General features: G+C 42.7%; 1 protein-coding gene across 2 annotated transcripts in view; it reads right to left on the reverse strand.

Moving 5' to 3' along the window:
* KCNH1 (potassium voltage-gated channel subfamily H member 1) overlaps positions 1-18,773 on the reverse strand; it is a gene marked incomplete at its 5' end in the record, with an annotated part of 372,100 nt that overhangs the window by 316,445 nt on the left and 36,882 nt on the right. For both annotated transcript variants that reach the window (XM_080824606.1, XM_080824605.1), the window contains 2 exons: positions 4,165-4,283; positions 11,098-11,226. In XM_080824606.1, the coding sequence (XP_080680732.1) occupies positions 4,165-4,283; positions 11,098-11,226 (248 nt within the window). The remainder of the gene's footprint in view (positions 1-4,164; positions 4,284-11,097; positions 11,227-18,773) is intronic.

An 18,773-nucleotide genomic window follows, 5' to 3' on the forward strand; every position in this document is an offset into this window, starting at 1 on the left:
ATATACATACATCTGTGTATATATAAGCATATATATGCATATATATGCTATATATGCTTATATACATGCATATATATGCATATATATACACAGATGTGTGTATATATACATGCATACACACACATATATATACATGTGTGTATATATGTGTGTGTATATATACACACATACATACATATGTATACATACATATATACATAAGTATACATACATATATACATATGTATACATACACATCCATACACTTAAGGATAATGACAGCAATGATACAAAGAACAGAAGGGAGGAATCAAGAATTAGGATTATTTTGTTACTATATAAGGTATATATATATATATATATGTAAAGTAGCTGCACTACCCATGAAGCAGTACAGTGTTATTTCAAAGTAGACTCAGGATAGTTGTAAATATATATTGCAAACTCTAGGGCAACCACTAAAAAAGTAAAAGAAGAAGTATAATTGATATGCCAAGAAAGGAGAGAAAATAGAATCATAAAACCACTCAATTAAAACCACAAAAAAAGCAGAAAAAGTGGACAACAAAATAGGAACAAAGACCAAGGGCAAAATATAGAAAACAGTTACAGATATGGCAGATATTAATCTAACTGTATCAATAATCGCTTTAAACATCAATAGTCTATGTATACCAATTAAGACAAAGATTGTCAAAATGGATCAAAAAATAAGATCCAATTGTCTACAAGAAACCCATTTTAAATATAAGGGCACAGATAGATTAAATAAAAGGGTGAAGAAAGATATACCAAGCTAACACTCTAAAGAAAGCAGAACTATATTAATTTCTGGCAGACCAGACTTCAGGGCAAGAAAAGTTATCAGGCATAAAGAAGGGTATCACAAGAAGATATTTTCAAGAAGATAACAATAACTCTTAATCTGTATGTGCCTAACAAGAGAGCATCAAAGTATGTGGGGCAAGAACTGCGAGAACTGCAAGGAAAAATGGATGAATCCACTATCCAGTTGGTGACTTCAACAATCCTCTACGAGAAATGGACAGAACCAGGAGGCAGAAAATCACTGAGGTCATAGCTGAACTCAACACCACGATCAATCGACCAGATGTGACTGACAATCTATAAACTACTTCATGCAACCACGACAGAATTCATGTTCTTCCCAAACTCCCCTGCAACATTCAGCAAGAGAGACCACATTCTGGGCCATGAAACACACCTTCACAAACTTAAAAGAAAGAAAGCATACAACGTCTGCTCTCAGATTATAGTGGAATTAAAACTAGAAATCAGTAACAGAAAGATAGCTATCAAATCCCAAAATGCTCAGAGATGAAGCAACACATTTCTAAATAACACATGAGATCAAAGAAGAAATCTCAAGAGAAATTTTAAAATATTTTAAACCAAATGAAAATGAACACAGAACTTGTGCCCGTTTGTGGAGTGCAGTGAGAGCAGTGCGTAGAGGAAGATTTATAGCATTGAATGCATATATGAGAAAACAAGAAAGAGCAAAAATCAATAATCTAAGTTTCCACCTTAGGAAATTAAAAAAGAAAGAAGAGCAAATTAAATACAAAGTAAGTAGGAGAAAAGCAATAATAAAAATTAGAGCAGAAATCAATGAAATTAGAAATAGAAAATCCTTTGAGAAAATCAACAAAATCAGAATCTGGTTCTTTGAAAAGATCAGTAAAATCCATAAGCCTCTAGCCAGGCTAACTAGTCCCTGGGATGGGACCCCGATGTCTGCCTTATATTGTCAATCAATGAGCAACTACTTCTGCCAAAGGAGGTCAACAAAAGCACTAACATCACTTCCTTTCTTTCATCCACTCAACCAATGTAAACAAAAAACAAAAACCACTACTGATAAGCATCTACTATGTGCCAGACACTGTTTCAAGTGGTTGGGATATATCAATGACCAACAAACAGAAAAAATAAATAAGTTCTATAGTATATTAGAAGGTACTAAGTGGAGAAAAAGAATAGGAGAGAATTAGGAGGTATGAGTATTTTTATTTTCTTATGAATGTGTATATATGAGACATACATATATGCATATATCTATTAAGCAAATATTTTATTTTCTTCCCTCTCTTATTCCCTTATCAAACATAAGATGTATTAACAATAGTTTACAACTCAGTTAAATTTAAGTTACAGAATATCAAAGGGAAGAGTAAACACCCCCCAAAGATTTTGCACCCTCTCCGGTGGGAAGAGTTGGCATTTTTGGTTATATGCAGGGTAACTGGATCATGTTAGGTGGAAGTATGACTCTGTAACTGTCTTTATTTGGTGAGTAAGTATGGTTTAAGGAAATGTGTATGACAGGCTGAAAGGGGGTGAACTCTAATGATTAGTTTTATAGGTCAACCTGGCTAGGCCACTGGTACCCAGTTATTCAATCAAACACTAATCTAAGCATTCCTGTGAAGGAATTTTGTAGATGTGATTATCATCTACACTCAGCCAACTTTCTGGAAAGCAGATTATACCCTATAATCTGGGTGGGCCCCAACTAATCAGTTGAAAAGCCTGAAGAGCAAAGCAGAGAAAGAACAAATACCATCTGTGGACTTTAGCATTGGATCCTTCCAAGAGTTTCCAGTTGGCCAAGCTGCCCTACGAATTTTGGACTCACCTAGCCAGTCCCCATAGTCTCATAAACCAACTCCTTGCAAGAAATCTCTGAATATATAAATACCCTTGTGGTTCTATCTCTTTGGGAGAACCCTGACTGACGCAGGTAGCCCCCCAGAGAAAAAGACACTTGAGCCAAGACTTGCAGCTGGTGAAGGAGCTGCCACACAAGACATCTGAGAGAAGAGCAAGCCTGGTGTGCACGAGGAGCACACAGCAGGAATGCAGCTGATTAAGAGTAAGCAAGGCAGAGAGCAGCAGGAAAGGAGATTGCTTTATTAACAAAAAGCAGCAGCAGGGACAGGACAAGTGCACCTGTATGCCAAAAGGTCTCCTTTAGTTTTCTTTCCATGATGTACTGAGCCCACATCAGGACCAAAAGCTATGCTTCCAAGTGCCTTTTCTTCTCTAACGTGACACAGGTGAATGCTCTCATCCCCATTGTTGGCAGAAGCTCTGGGATGCCGCAAGATCATCATCAGTAGTGAACCATCTAATATTCAGAGCCCTGAACATGAGCTGCACCAAGCTGGCTATTCCTCCCTTAGGGAGCCAGGAGTCAGGCCAGAGAGGACCCAGTCATACGAGCAAGGGCCAAGAACTGAGGGCCATCAGCCAGCAAACAGAGAGCTTATGTTGTCATCTCTGGGTAAGACGGAAACATGCCAGGCGCAAGGGATAACACTCTTCACTCTCCACCCAGGCTGAGTGGGAAAAATGAAGGCCAGGCACCATCAAAGATAATACACAATTTGGATGCAGAACCACCAAAACCGTAAGAATCACTGGGGTGCATTAAGCCTAGTGAACCCCCTCGCCCAGGCTTCCCAGCCACTCGTTTGTCCCAGCAACAGGGAAAATACCACCACCACAGGCTTTCCTTATGACAAAGGTTACCAAAACAATGATAAATTCACGTACTTTTATTAACCTGGAAAGATGTTCATGATTATATAAAGTGAAGAAAAGGTAACACAACCACATTAAATGTATGCATTGATTCTTAGATACATTTGAACTTCATAAATATTAACTATGAAAGAATGTATTTATTGGACTTTAGGTAATAGGATATACTTAACAAAAACTTAAAGAATGCATACAAAAATTATAACAAAGCCATTTGGTTAGTGGGATTGCAGGTGATTTTTGTTTGTTTCCTATTGTTTTCCTCTAATGTGTATTGACCAAATAATGAAATTACTTATGGTTTATAAATAAACACCCCTTCGTGTATGTAGCTCTTCTAGCTCCTTCTCTACTCTCTCAAGAAAATGAATTGGCACATGTAACCTCAATAAGCTGGACTGGAGTGGTCTGCGGACTCCTTTTACCTAACGGAAAATCCAGAGGTCAAAGGACTGAGGTCACTTTCCCAAAGTCACACATCATGACGTGTACCCAACCAAGACATGAATCTGAGGGTCCTGAACGTCCCTTCCAAACCATGCACTTGTTCTGTACCCTTTTCTTAGCACATGGACCCAGGGAAGGGAGGTTTACGAAGAGCTAGCCCCTTGCCCTTACCTCGGCCAGGCGGGAGTGCTTGTGGACATTCTCGCCTTTTTGAACGCTGGGAGCCAGCTGCTGCAGGACGCCCCTGCTGCTCGTCAGAGCTCTGGTCAGCCGAGCAAACTTCCCCCAGCCTGGAGCATGCAGAGGAGAGAAAAGACAGTTTCAACCATGTCCTGAAGGTCACAGACATTCACACCACCGGTTACACTGTTGGGAGCCCACACGCCCACTGTCCTCCTGGGCTCCTGTGAGTTCCTCTGCATTCCTCCCAACCCAGACTGGCTCTCAGAAAAGCATCTAGACACACTCAAAGTTGTGTAGCAATTTACTTCTCCCTGCACTTTCACTTTGTCCTAATCATAGCTTTGTAACGTAGGTAGGGCAGGTTTCAGTTCCGTTTTACAAATGGGAAAACTGAGGCACAGAATGCCTAGACAATTATAAAGAGTTCAGAACCCAGATCTTTCCACTCTGGCCCAAAGCTCTCCTGCTAGATGATAGCAGACCGTTGAGCTATTTCTCTGAATTTGTGACTGGGCTCAGGCTGCTCCCAACCCCATGGTCTGATCTAGCAGAGACCGAGCTGGTTCCAGAGGTGGCAAGGACAAGCTAGTTAAATGGCCATCCAGTGCATTACAATCTCCAAAGCCAAGGGAATAAGAAATGAATCTAATCCCTGGGTAGGTGGGGAGAAAGCAAGGGCATATTTTAGCCTGTTCTGGGATAGGGGAAGGACTGTAGGTGACAGGTTCCCCAAATAACAAGAATCCCAAAGAGCCTAGTACTGAACTTGGATTTTTTCAGAGTTAGGCTCTTTCAGCTGGAAACAAAACTGCAACTAAATTTTGCAAAGCTTTTCAAGAACAGAAAGTGTATTTTTCCATCAGGTAAAACACAGCTGTGCATGAAAAGATCAGCAAGGGCTCTGCAAGCCCTCGATCCAACCCACTCCTCCGCTACCATCACTACACCACCACCACGACCCAAACTCTGAGACAGATGGTAAGAAGGAGGTGGCACGACAGATACCCCAGACCGTGTCTGGCAGGGAGCTCAGGGTCCCGGTCCAGAAGCTGATCTAGCACAAGGGATGAAAAGAAAGATCCCTGGACCTCTGGGCATTTCCCCAGGCTCTGGCTAGCCTCTCGCGCTCTGGGCTAGCCCTGAAACCTTTCCAGGAATGTGGCTCTCAAAGGAGCTGGCTCTCCACTAGCTGAGTGGAAGGCAGGGGAAGATGAATGGGTGTTGGATGGGGAAATGGACCAACAGTGTTAAAATTCTCCATCACATCTGTATCAGCATGGTCAGGTTCTGCCTGTTCTGAAGGAAGGAAATAAGTTCTCTTCCAAGTTCCACCCCATGTTTTCCTTGCTGAACTATAGATATTTTCTAACGGGCCAGATGAAAAACTTGCTTCATTCATGTATTAATTCTGTAAACATAACTGTTACATGCCAGGCATAGTGCTAGGTACTGGAGATACTAAGATCAATAAGATACGGATTCCGGCTTCAAAGAGCATGCACCCCATCAGGAAAGACTGACCGATAAATTTTTAAAAAGCCATGATATGGAAGCTAAGTTCTGGGACAGATACGAGTATAGGATGGTATGGTCAAGACTGTCCAGAGAAGGCATAGCTTAGGGTTAGGGCAGAGGAAGTGACACCAGAACAAAATTTTGAAAGATGAGTAGGAATTAAAACACAAGAAGAAAAAGAGAGATGTTATACACAGAAAGCACAGCACCTACTAAGGCAAAAACCATAAAACAGAGTAATATGTCAGTGAAGAGTAAGACAACCTAAAAGGCTAGATGAAGGAGGCACAGCCGGTAGAGGGAAGAAGGGTGAAGACCATGGCCTGAAGTGATGTTCAAGTGGCTGCCAGGGGCCACATGGAGAAGAATGTCAGTGGTAAGAACCAAGATAACATGTTAAGAAATTTGAACTTCATCCTGAAACCCATGGGGAAGCAGGAAGGAGTTTTAATAGGTTGGGAAGGAAGAAACACACCAACTTCACTTTAGAAAGACCGAATGGGAACAAGCATGGTACACTTTAAAAAAACAAGGTTGACAGATAAAAGACCAGTCAGGACCCCAGGCAAGAGGTCCTGCATGCGTGGACAATCCCAGGGCCTGGGCCCGGCAACAAGGAGAGCTTGAGAACAGCTGTAGGGGTAGGACACCCAGAACTCGGGGAGCAACAGCTGCAGAAGGAGAGAAGAGGCATCCCAGGCAGTCTCTGGGTTCCTGGTTTGGGGGACTGGGGTGACAGCCACACAGTGAGATTAAAAACATGTCGGAGAAGCAAACGCACATGATGGAACATAACAGGTACCATTTGCACCAGAGCCATCAGGAGAAACCCTCCTGGAAACAATTTCTTATTGTCCGAAAGGCCACATGGGAGGAGACAACCCAATGAGAACCTAGGTCAGGATGACCTTCCTTCGGGGAAGCGCAGTAGACCTTTTCCACAGGAAGATAAGGTTCAAGAGTGCCCTTCCTGGACACTGCCCCTCCACAGGCAGAACTGCCCACTCCCTCTTTTTATACTCCCCCCGGCCTCAGGTTGACTTGTATCTATCCAGCACACACAGGTACTGGGTGTCTTTGGGGTGAGAAGGGGTGGACAGGAAGGGGAGGCATGAAAGGAGAAGAAGGCCAGAAAGAGCAAAACACAATGTACAATCCAGCAGTTGGCTAAAAAGTACTCCTTGGATCCTTTCTCCACTCTCCATAAGGACAACCATATCCCCCTTCCTTGAACACACAACAGCACACAACAGGTATCAATGTGGGCGAGAACCCCCCCAGGCTGCTTGAGCCCACACAGCCCTGTATCCTCCCTCAGCCAGACAAGAGGGTTCTGGGATGAAATGAAATCCCAGCTCCTCGAAGGATAAGTAAGTTCAGGGATAGGAGACAAGACAGACATGCAGGCTCCTGCCCCGGGAAAGAATGCCAGGTTGCTTTGAGTAGAAGTTGCAGAGGATGGCTGGCAGGAGTCCTGACTTTGGTGGGGAGGCTGTGAGGACAGGTGGGTCCTAATCTGCAGAATCACAGATTCTCTTAGAGGACCTGGTGCCATAACCCAATGTATGCAAGAGAATAGAGGACACCGGGGACCAAGATGGACAGTCAGTGTGGACACCGCCTAAGGATTCTCAGGTCCTCCTCCCCTGATCTTTTCCTCAACAGTGTAGAAATAACCAAAACTCTAGAGTGGCTTCTTCAAGGAGCAGTCACTAAATCATCACCTTTCCATCATCCCAAGGGCGGACAGACAAAATGTTAGTATCAGAGGAGCCAAGGGGACCTGTGGCTTGTATCCACTGCCCAGATTCTTTTCCAAGATTGCCTCGCAAACATCGCACAGAAAGAGATACGGGGAATGGTCTGCAGTTACAACAGCTTGCTCGAGCCCTCCTCCCTGCATGTTCTCAATCTTTGGCCTTTAAAAATCTCCTCTAAAGTTTTACGTTCCTTTTTTGATCTGAATCTGGCTCAAGTTTACTGTGTGGAAGTAAATACATGAGTCTTTAAAAGTGAATTCACTCCTTTAATGTGAGATTATTTGGTGGGGTAAGAGACAAAACAAGAGGGATGACTCAGCCTCATCCTTCAGGGAACAATGGGGAGAGAAAACTCTGAGCCTTACCATCTAATTCTTCTCTACCCATGGACCCAAGCCTCCTCACTCAAAGGGGAGAATAGGACAGAGAAAAATATCCTGCAGCCACTATCAATTATCCATAATAACAGAAAGTAAGAAAGGGAAATATGTCAATCAGAGCAAGACAATCACCATATCGTCTCACTCATATGTGGAATTTAAGAAACACAACAGAAGATCACAAGGGAAGAGAGGAAAAAATAAAACAAGATGAAATCAGAGAGGGAGACAAATCATAAGAGACTCTTAATCATAGGAAACAAACAGGGTTGCTGGAGGGGGGAGGTGAGGGGATGGGGTAACTGGGTGATGGGCATCAAGGAGGGCACACGATGTAATGAGCACTGGGTGTTATATAAAACCGATGAATCACTGACCTCTATCTCTGAAACTAATAATACACTATATGTTAATTAATTGAACTTAAACTTAAAAAAACAGATAAGTGAGAGATTAGAAAAAATGAAACCCCTAGAACATCACAGATTCTCGGGTCAGCCAAGAATTCCCATCTACTCTCTCATTCTGACTTCAAATAGACACACACACACACACACACACACACACACAAACACACACACAGCTGTAGCTTGACTTGTATTTCCTGGCTCCCACCATCTGTGGACACTTTTTATCAGAAACCAAGGGAAGCAGTCAAAAGATGGGCAGAAAAGAGAAGATGAGGTGGTCAGGGGCCTGGATCATTCCTACAAAGGAGCTTGAGAATTGATACGCTCAATCAAAGAGGGGCCTGGGGGAAGGGGAGTTACTTTGTGTCTGATGCTGAAATAGTCCACAGCTGCTTGTTTGTGGGGAAATGTGAGGCACCCGCTGGCTTCTCCCATCACTAGCAAGGCACTTAGTCCCGTCCCAAGCCCCAGAGTTAGGCACTGCGTGATCAAGGGGCATAATGTCCTTTTAAAGACAATTTGAGCACAGCTGACTAAAGCAAAGGGTGAATCTGATAGTGGGAAACATGTGCTCCTAAGCCAAAGAGCAATTATCTGGGGATTTCTGGGGATTTGGATAAGCCACACTCCCCTTCCCGCTCAAAAGTGAATTCCCAACAACCCTGGGTCAGCAAGGCTCTCAAGACTCTTGCTGCTGACTGGGGTGCTGCACTGAAAATCCAGCTAGAATCTGCCAGAAGCTCCCAATGGGAGAGCACATCCAAGAAGAAACGTCATGTCAGAAGAACAAACCAGCCACATGGCAACATCTTCCTAGACTGGATCCTTGCAGCCAGAGCTGCAGTTTATAGACTTACAATGAACAAGGCCTGGGCAGCTCTCAAGCTCTTCCACCATAAACTGACGAATATAAAATTTGACCTTGTCCTAAGGAGAGTGCTCCACTCAAAGGAGGCCAGGGGCACAGTGACATAACAAGAGGGAGGGTCCAAACATATCTGTTGTGGCACTGGAAATGGACAGACTTATAAAGTCATGTCTTGGAGAAGGCTTTAAGCGATCACTAGCAGCATTCCTACAGGAGTACTGAAGCATGCACGCGTGTGTGCTTGTGAGCATGCATGTGTGCGTGCGTGCATGTGCACCTAAACATTCATCAGCAAGGAAATGCATCACTGACTCAGGTTAAATGATGAAGAGTATATTTTTTTCCTGGACAATAAACTGAGGCGAATATCACCGCATCACTTTGATTGATCACCTCATTCACATTTCCTGAGAGCCGAATGCAGAAGCTTCGGCAGCATGTGAGGTGTGCTCTCTGCTGAGGATGCCTTTCCTACTAAACAACATTTGCGTGTCACCCAAAGACATTCCAGCGGTGGCGAGAGGCAAGTAGCCTGACTCAACCAACATGCTGACTCTTTACATTTTTAAGACAAAACTTACAAAGACAAATGTCAAAATATCTAACGGCCTTTAATTGTTTATGAGTTTATTCAGTTAAAGAAGCAAAGTGCTTTTCTGGAGGGTAGCAGGGTGATACTTAATCACGAGTCGGTCTTTCACCATGGAATCACTATCATACTGAGAAATCCTCAAGCTAGAATCCAGAAATCGGGGAATCACAAACCCATAGGAAAAAGAGGAGACTGAAGGAGGCTGGGGTGCTCTTCGAGAAACTTTACACCTGCTGCTGCCTTGAAACCAAGAAGAAGGCTGCAATTGATTTACTGGGTTATCAGACAGTTAAAAGGAAAAATATGATGAAAACTATGATGACAGTTATACACAGTGTTGTGCTCTGAACTTTATAAATGTAGGCCTCCAGACGTGCTAGAGGACACAGCCCAGGAGAACAGCCACATCACGCTTTTTATTTCCTCCTATTAGGCACATTTAACAATCACAGTGTTGTCACATCCCCATTTGGTTTCTCCCTGGACTCCGCTCAGATCTCTCTGGTGCATCTCGGGAAACCTCAAGGAGCATGGTTCTTAGGGAGCTGGAAAATCAGCCACAGGCCCTAGAAGCACTACAACTAAGGGGAGCTACAGCCTCCAGGTTACCTCATATACACGCTGGGGAAGAGGGACAGAAGAGAGTGCCGGGACGCCCCTGAATCCCACAGCTCCAGGAATAACATGCCATCTTGTGTGTATCTGATTAGCTCGAGCTCTTCAGGAGTACCATCGTTCTCGAAATTCTGAGCCCTTTCCTTCCTTGGCCCCCAGTGTTATTTAAAGAATACATGCCCGTGATACAGCTAAAGTGACCACTACCATCTGCAGTCACAGGCTGATTAAATGACCCATATGCAAATGTTACTCAAGACCCTGGCCTCATTAATACCACGTTTCCAATGAATTCACCAGCCAAGACTTAACTCAATCAACCACAGAGGCAGAGATGTGTTAAAATCTACTTAAACAATCTTGAAATACAAGAAGTTAATAAAATCTAACAAAGTTTACATACAAATAAGATGAATGTAGCCATGGACTGCCTCATTTGGGTGACCTGCATCTGTCCTGGGGACCCCGGAAAAGAAGCTGCTGCTACCAGAGGTGCCCAGCTCCCTTCTTCTGTCTAATCGTTACTGGAAAGGGTTAATCTAAAAAGGTATAAAATTGATTCAAATGCTTTCCTAAACAAAGCTTTTTTCCCCTCTCTTCTTCCCCCTTAATACATTCCAGAATGATACAATGCTTTACCCGACACAAATTAAAGTTTAAATCTTGATCTTTGGGCAGAGATTGCCTTGGCAACCTCAAATTCTCTGGAAGGAGGGTCACACCACAGGATTAAAAAAAACACACAGTGCATAAATGTATGCGCACAATCAGAATTACACACCTTTACATGAATCATCCTCAATTGGCTGTTTGAAAGCTGTTATGTCACTGAAAGTGCAAAGGAATAAAACCACTTTATCCTGTTCATTTCGAATGGGAGCAATTTTCACAAAGAACCACACAGGCGTCCCTGAAAGAAATATCAAAAGGTTGGTCAGTAATTTGCACTCTCACATGAGGGGCTCTGAAAAAAAGACTTGGGAATGAATAGGTACAAATAATTTCTCATTCTTAAATGGTTTCATTTCTTCAAGGGCTGGGATGTCATACCGTGAATTCCTCTTCTTGCTAGGATAAGAAACTTTCACAGTGACTATTTGGCAGGGATTTTCTTCCGGTTCCAATATTTCATAAATGTAGGCCTTTTAACCCTTGCAAAATGATTAGAAAATGGGTTGAAAAATCCCTTCTGATCTTATGGAAAGTCACTAAGGTACAGAAACCTAAATACTTACCTTAGACCATGCCGTAGACAAGTAAAGAGCAGGGACCAGGACAGGCATTGCCAACCATGACTGGCAGACCACTGCAAACTCGAATTTCCATTGCTAAAGGGCCCCAGTGTCCAAATCCAGTTTGGGCATCTATCAATTTGACTCACACGCTCAATCAACCATGGACCAAAAGCTATATTTCTAAGTCTCTCTCCCCAAAATAAAAACCCAAAAGGTCCAAAGCAATGGGCAAATGACAACACACTGAAGAAAGAAGAGAACCACCACAATCAATAACCCAGCAAAGACTCCCTCAAAAAGGGAGGTTCCCATGTGGCTTTGGGCAGTGTTTACATTAGTGCTTTACAGAGCTCAACCACTGTGTTTCCACTTCAACCCTAATTCCTGAGTGAAAATGGGATAAATGAGCTCTTCCAAAGCACTGCCCTAATCCACACAAGGAGAAGGTGGGCAGGACTCATCTAACTTCTCAGGGAGGGCACCCACTCAGGTGTCAACCACTAACTATCTATACAAAGTCAGTGCCTGGCTTCCAAAACAGAATTAGAGAAAACAAATGTTTTCTATCTATAGAGGACATCCTAGCCAGCCACACCAAACAATTCTGTGATGCAAAATTAAATGAGACACAAAGAAACTTAAGTTCTTCCCTATCTAGTTCTCATATCCCCTTAAACAGCATCTGGGATATAAGGACTCAACTATTTGCTGAATTTTGCAGAACTGGGATAATACTTTATATGCTATTTTATAACCACTTTCAGGTTAAAATACAGTAAGGATTTCTCCATGTTAAGAATTAGAGAAACTTCCTGGGTCACCTGGGTGGCTCAGTTGCTTAAACATCTGTCTTGGACTCAAGTCATGATCCCAGGGTCCTGGGATTGAGCCCCACCTCCCTCCCTTGGGTTCCCTGATCAGCAGGGAGCCTGCTTCTCTCTCTCTCTCTCTCTCTCTCTCTCTCTCGCTCTCTGTCACTCCCTCTGTTTGTGCACACACACACTCTCTCTCTCTCTCTCTGCGTGTCAAATAAATAAATAAAATATTTTACAAAAAGAAGTAGAGAAGCTTCCTGTGTACCAGGCGTTGTGTTCAGCATTTTACATATATTATTTTATTTTAAGATAGCAAGCAAACAACTCACTGAATCTTGGGAGATGGAAATAAATCCCCAAGACGTATCTCTGGGCCTCTCTGCGGGCAATCACAGCAAACTCCACATTATACGACAACATGGCCAGACAGACATCTCTGACTGACATGAGGATTAGCCAATCCAACTTAACAATACCCAGCTTACACATCTGGCTATCCCACTTACTCAGATGGAAGCATAAATAACCATAAAATATACAGTCAAACAGGCAGCAAACAGATCAGATGGGAATATATTCTCCTTACATCTTCATTATCTATACATTCATCCATAGTTAATTTTATTCCTCTGTCAATTTTCTGTTCCATAATTTTCAGCTGCCAGTTTCTGGGCACTCTTAGAAGACAAACAGGTTATAATGTCACCCTATGAAAAAAGTGTTTTGAAAGAAAAATCCACTATACCAAAAATCACACATAGCCTTCCAAAATCAAGAAGAATATGGCCTTTGAATCATCTACTGTTTTTGCAAGGTCTATATTACTATTCTTCCCAGTTTCCTGCTCAGAAACTATAGGATTTTAAACCATTTTCAATTAAACAGAAAACTCAAAGCGTCACACCAATTGAACCCACACACCCACAGCTCTCCCTTATATCCTATAGCGGTAAGACAAAAAGCAAACAAATCAAAACACCATTTTCTTTCTGCTCTTAAAAAAAAAATTAAAAATTTTTTTTCAGACGGTAAATGCTGCTAATTTATCAAACCAGTAAGGAATGAGAGGAGAGCCCCCCCCCCCATCCATGAGATCTAACCCAAGAGCTTCATCTTTTATTGGAATCCCTGGAACCATAACCTTCCCAGCTGCCACCTATGGGCCACCCACGGTACTTATCAGCTGGGCCCCATGCCTGTGAATTTTTCCAGCTGGGACTGTGCCATCTAATCTTCATATTCCATTTATGGCTCCTGGGGTTGATGACATTACCCACACCTCCCAGATCATGGGAGCCCACTGTGTCTGCCATGGTGGGAGGCCTTTTTCATTTTACTGCAGTTCAAGCTCATCTTGAACTCCCCTCTCCCCTACTTCTAGAGGTCAATCTGTTTAAAACTGTGCACTTCTCTCCACCAAACTGAGCCCAATGCTTCCTCCAGAAACGCTCCCTGATTAAACACGTGCTATCCTGATCATTTCTTTTTAGGCAATAAATATGAATCTTATACCAAAATTCATATAGCCCGGATGCCTTAGAGCATGTCTCTAATTGATCAGTTGGGCTTCTTGAGGGAGGGAACCTCCTCCTCCCTGATCTGGTGTCTCCTCATGGACAGACAGATTTCAAAGCAAGTCCTGAGTCTTTTCTCTAGGTTGGTAATTCAGAGGACATATGTAGCTCAACCACTTCTCTTCATCTGCTTTCTTAGAGATGAATCTGCACCCTGCTCTGCTTCCCCATTCTACAGATGTTAGGGGAGAACTCAAAACGGTAGGGCGATGACCGACAGGAGGCGAAGCCTGCGGTTCTCCAGTGCTACCTGTGTTGGGTGTGGAAGTCTGATTCTAGGACTCACTTTTGGAAACTTTACTTGTCCACAGACATAAACTACGTTCTCTAGAATCAGCTTTGCTGGTCCTAAAGGGGATATTTTAACCTCCATCTGCCTGAGTCCTGAATCTCTCTCAATTGCTTCTGATAACAGGCAAGGAAGGAAAGAACTATGTGAGGGCTCCCTTTAAACCTTAACAATGGAGGGCTCCTTCCTTAAATAGACTGTAATTCACTCTGGGGCAGGAGATCTGAGGTTTCTCTGTCTCATCACCCTGCACCCTTGTGTAGTACAAGGTTATGCATTGGGTTACATGAGGTTATTATAACGGTCAACTCCAGAAGGTGCCATTTTAGAGCTGGAAAACTCAACACCCTTGGAGGGGCAGGTACTTTAGGGATACCTGCTGAGTTCCAAAGAAATAAATCCTACTTCCAGTGTCTTCAGAGTCACTCAGACCTGCCTCTCTCACAAATTAGCATTCCCTATACAATCTAGGAAATCAAACATAATTGGCTTAAATTTTCATTTCTGAAATTCTTTCAAAGGAGAACATGAATCCCACCTACTTGGCAGAGACCAGTAATCTCAACCTTCTACGCTTTTTTTTTTTAAAAGATTTATTTATTTATTTATTTATTTGACAGACAGAGATCACAAGTAGGCAAAGAGGCAGGCAGAGAGAGAGGGGGGAGGCAGGCCCCCCACCGAGCAGAGAGCCTGATGCAGGGCTCGATCCCAGGACCCTGAGACCATTACCCAAGCCAAAGGCAGAGGCCCCAACCCACTGAGCCACCCAAGCGCCCCTCAACCTTCTACTCTGAAGAGCAAAGCATTTTTAACTAGTGAAACATTACTCAAGTTCTCAAAATATGAAACAGGGCACCTGGAGCCCTCACTCAGCTTCTCTTCCACCCCTCTGAATGCCCCCAAGAACAGTCAGGAGCCCTTTGGCTCCATTCAGATATAGACCTGCCCAGAGGCAGAGCCAGGGCAGTTGGCCTCCAGGGATCTCTCCAAGAGCCTAGGTTCTGGACTATAATTCATTTCACCACGATACAAGAGAGGCAATCCAAGCACAAATATTCACACATACGGACACAAAATCAGGAAGACGAGGTTAAAATTCTGCCTCTGCACCCAAGTGCCTACAGTGGGCAAATCGAGAAAAGCAAGTACGTGATGTCCTGTTTCTGCAAAAAGGACAAAGGGTGAATGATAAATAAAGGAAGATCAATGCACAAATTTGGGGAAAACATAGCAAAGGCTGATGGCAAAGGCGGTTGCTGCTGGGACAGCAGGTCTTTCCTAGTGGAGGTTACCAGTAGAGGGGCAGCTACAGGTCAGGCTCCGCCTCCCACTCACTCTGTGATTCTCATCCCTTACTAGCTGCCTTAGGTCATCCAGAATTGAACCTGACAACTTGACTCTGCCATGGGGTTTCTCAACCCTAGCAGTCAGATAAGCAGTCAGAAAAGCAAGGCTCAGGAATACAAGAGATTTATTTGGCCTCCTTTAGGCTTCCTCCTACCCTGGGCCTCCTCCCAAGTACTCTCTGTAACAGGATAAGAGGCAGCCAGGTATCCAGGCCATATTCAACACCAACGGAACTGACGACCATATCACTGGTTCATGGGAATGGCTGTATGTACTGGGCCATTCAGATGACAGGTCGAGAAACTGGACTGGGGAATGGCTGCCTCCCCTAAGAAACAGACTGGTTGGTCTCAGGTCACCTTCATTGAGACAAATGACAAGTACAGAGAGTCTGAGAGAGCACCAGGGAGAAGCAGTGGCCGCTGACCATTAGAACATCTGACTGGGAACCTCAAGTCCCGGGTTCGAACCCTATCTCTTAGTTTACTGTATGCCTTGGCCATGTCAACTTAACCTCTTAGAATCGGTTTTCTCATTTGCAAAATGGGGATAAGAGACCTACTTTAGACTCAATAAAATATGTATGTGTCTGATACATTCCTCTGTTCCTTTTATATTCCTCACCTGTAAGACGGAAATGTTCGATCTTACCTCACAGGGGTGTTTGGATGACTTAAAAGAGAACGTATTTTAAGGTGTTTAATGAAACTCCAGAGCTGCCTCTACCTGTTCTGAGGAAGAGGGATGGTCTCAGACATGGGGAAACTAGAAAAATCAATGCCTAAGCCTCAACTTAATTAAAATTTGATTGAAGACCAAAACAAAGCACGAAACCTAAATAAATGAAGAGAGCTACATTGTTTGTAGATGAAAAGATTCAATTTTGTAACATGTCAAACCTCCCCATTCAATATATAAATTTAATGCAATTTCAATCAGAATCTCAATTCTTCTTTTTTTGTTTGTTTTTCTTGGAGTTTGATGAATTGATATTCAACTCAAGTAGAAAAATAAAGGTAGAAGAACAGCCAAGAAAACTTGGAAATTTTTTGAAAGAAAAATAGTAACAAGGACTATCTACCATCATTGACCCTTGAACAAAACACATTTGAGTTGCACATGTCCACTTATAAATGGATTATTTTTCTTTTTAGAAAGAGAATTTTATTTGGAATGAAAATACAGAGCCTATCATTGCTACTTCCTCTGGGGAACATGAATTTTTTTCAATAAATACATTACTGTAAATGTATTTTCTCTTCTTTACAATTTTCTTTGTAACATTCTCTTTTCTCTAGCTTACTTTAAGAATACAGTGTATAATACATATAAAATTCAAAAATACGTGCTAACTATTTATGTTATTGGTAAGGCTTCCAGTCAATGGTAGGCTATGAGTAGTTCAGTTTGGGTGGAGTCAAAAGTTAAACCCAGACTTTCTCCTGCAGGAGGGGGCGGGGGGGGGGGGGGAGGTGGAGCCTACTGACATCCTTAACCTTGCCTTGTTCCAAGGTCAACTGTACAGTAACCAAGAGCCATTGGCACAGCCCTAAAACAAACAACAGTGAAAACAACAATATCATTTATTAAGTGCTTACAATGGGGCCCAGTCTTGACACATTATGGCTAACTTCTCACAGCAACTCTGTGAAATGGAATTGTGTCTGCATTATCCCCCATTTAAATATGGGAAACCCCAGTGGAGAGCATTTTAATCAAACTCACATAGCTAATAAGTTACAAAAGGGCTCCTGGAAAAGGAGAGGAGAGAAACAACTTCATGAATGTGGGAGAATCTAGCATCTAAGAAAAGGACAATTTCAAACTGAAAGGGAAGAGCTGGATTCTTTAATGCATTGTACTTAGACAAGGTACTGAGGCAATACACTGTACTGAGACAATGTAAATAAGCAATGTGGAAAATAAATGAAGTTAAACTGCTATGTCACATAATACCAAAAAAAAAAAACAAAACAAAAAACAAATTCCAAATGGTTTAATGTTTTAAATATTCTAACACAACATAAAAGTACCAGAAGGAAAAAGTGAAAAATATTTTCACTAGTTTAGGTAAAGAGGAGAGCTTCCCAAACAGTATATAAAGCTCAGAACCATAAGGGAAAACGAAGCCATAATTTTTTGACTTTATAAATGGTATTTAGAAAGTTTAATTAAAAATAAAAACGTTTTGGGGCGCCTGGGTGGCTCAGTGGGTTAAGCCTCTGCCTTCGGCTCAGGTCATGATCTCAAGGTCCTCGGATGGAGCTCCGCATCCAGCTCTCTGCTCGGCAGGGAGCCTGCTTCCACCCACCCCCTCCCCTGTCTCTCTGCCTGCTTGTTACCTCTATCTCTGTCAAAAAAATAAATAAAATCTTAAAAAAAAAAAAAAAAGAAAAGAAAAACATTTTAAATAGAAATGTTTTTCAACATAGAATCAATATCCCTTACATATAAATAGCTCCTAGCACTGAATAAGTAAAATATGTTGGTTTTCCTATCGGATTTGCCTCCACAACTAGATTGTAACCTCCTCAAAGGCAGAGTCAGTTTCTTATACCTGGATCTCTTTGGCTCAAACCCATAGGCCTATGGTAGGTAATCAATGAGTATCTGGCTGGAAGGTTCTTCTTGCTGGCCTGGCACAGTGGCAAGAAAAGGCTTTTCCTGTACTCCTTTGTTACAGAAGCTGACCCAGAGGTCCCAAACAGGAAGTGCTGCCATGCCACAAATGGTGGAGTCAGTCACATGCCTCGGACCGTTAGCCAGAGAGTGTCCTACTTTCGCTCAAAGCTGACACTCATGATTTTCTTGTTTGAAAAATGGAAAAACTAATTGATTAGCACAAGAGTGACCACCTAAATATTTACTGGATGAGTTTGTTAATGACGACTGTCACCAATGTATGAAAATGATCTAACATACTGAGAATGAGTTAAGGAATGATATAAACCACAGAGCATTACTAAAATGCCCAGGTTTCTTTTTTTTTTTTTTTTTTTAATTTATTTGTCGGGGAGAGAGAGAGAGAGAACACAAGCAGGCAGAGTGGCAGGTAGAGGCAGAGAGAGAAACAGGTTCCCCGCTGAGCAAGGAGCCCGATGTGGGACTCGATCCCAGGACCCTAGGATCAGGACCTGAGCTAAAGGCAGCGGCTTAACCAACTGAGCCACCCAGGTGTCCCAATGCCCAGGTTC

The sequence above is a fragment of the Martes martes genome, assembly GCF_963455335.1.
Source record: "Martes martes genome assembly, chromosome: 15".
NCBI classification, from domain to species: Eukaryota; Metazoa; Chordata; class Mammalia; order Carnivora; family Mustelidae; genus Martes; species Martes martes.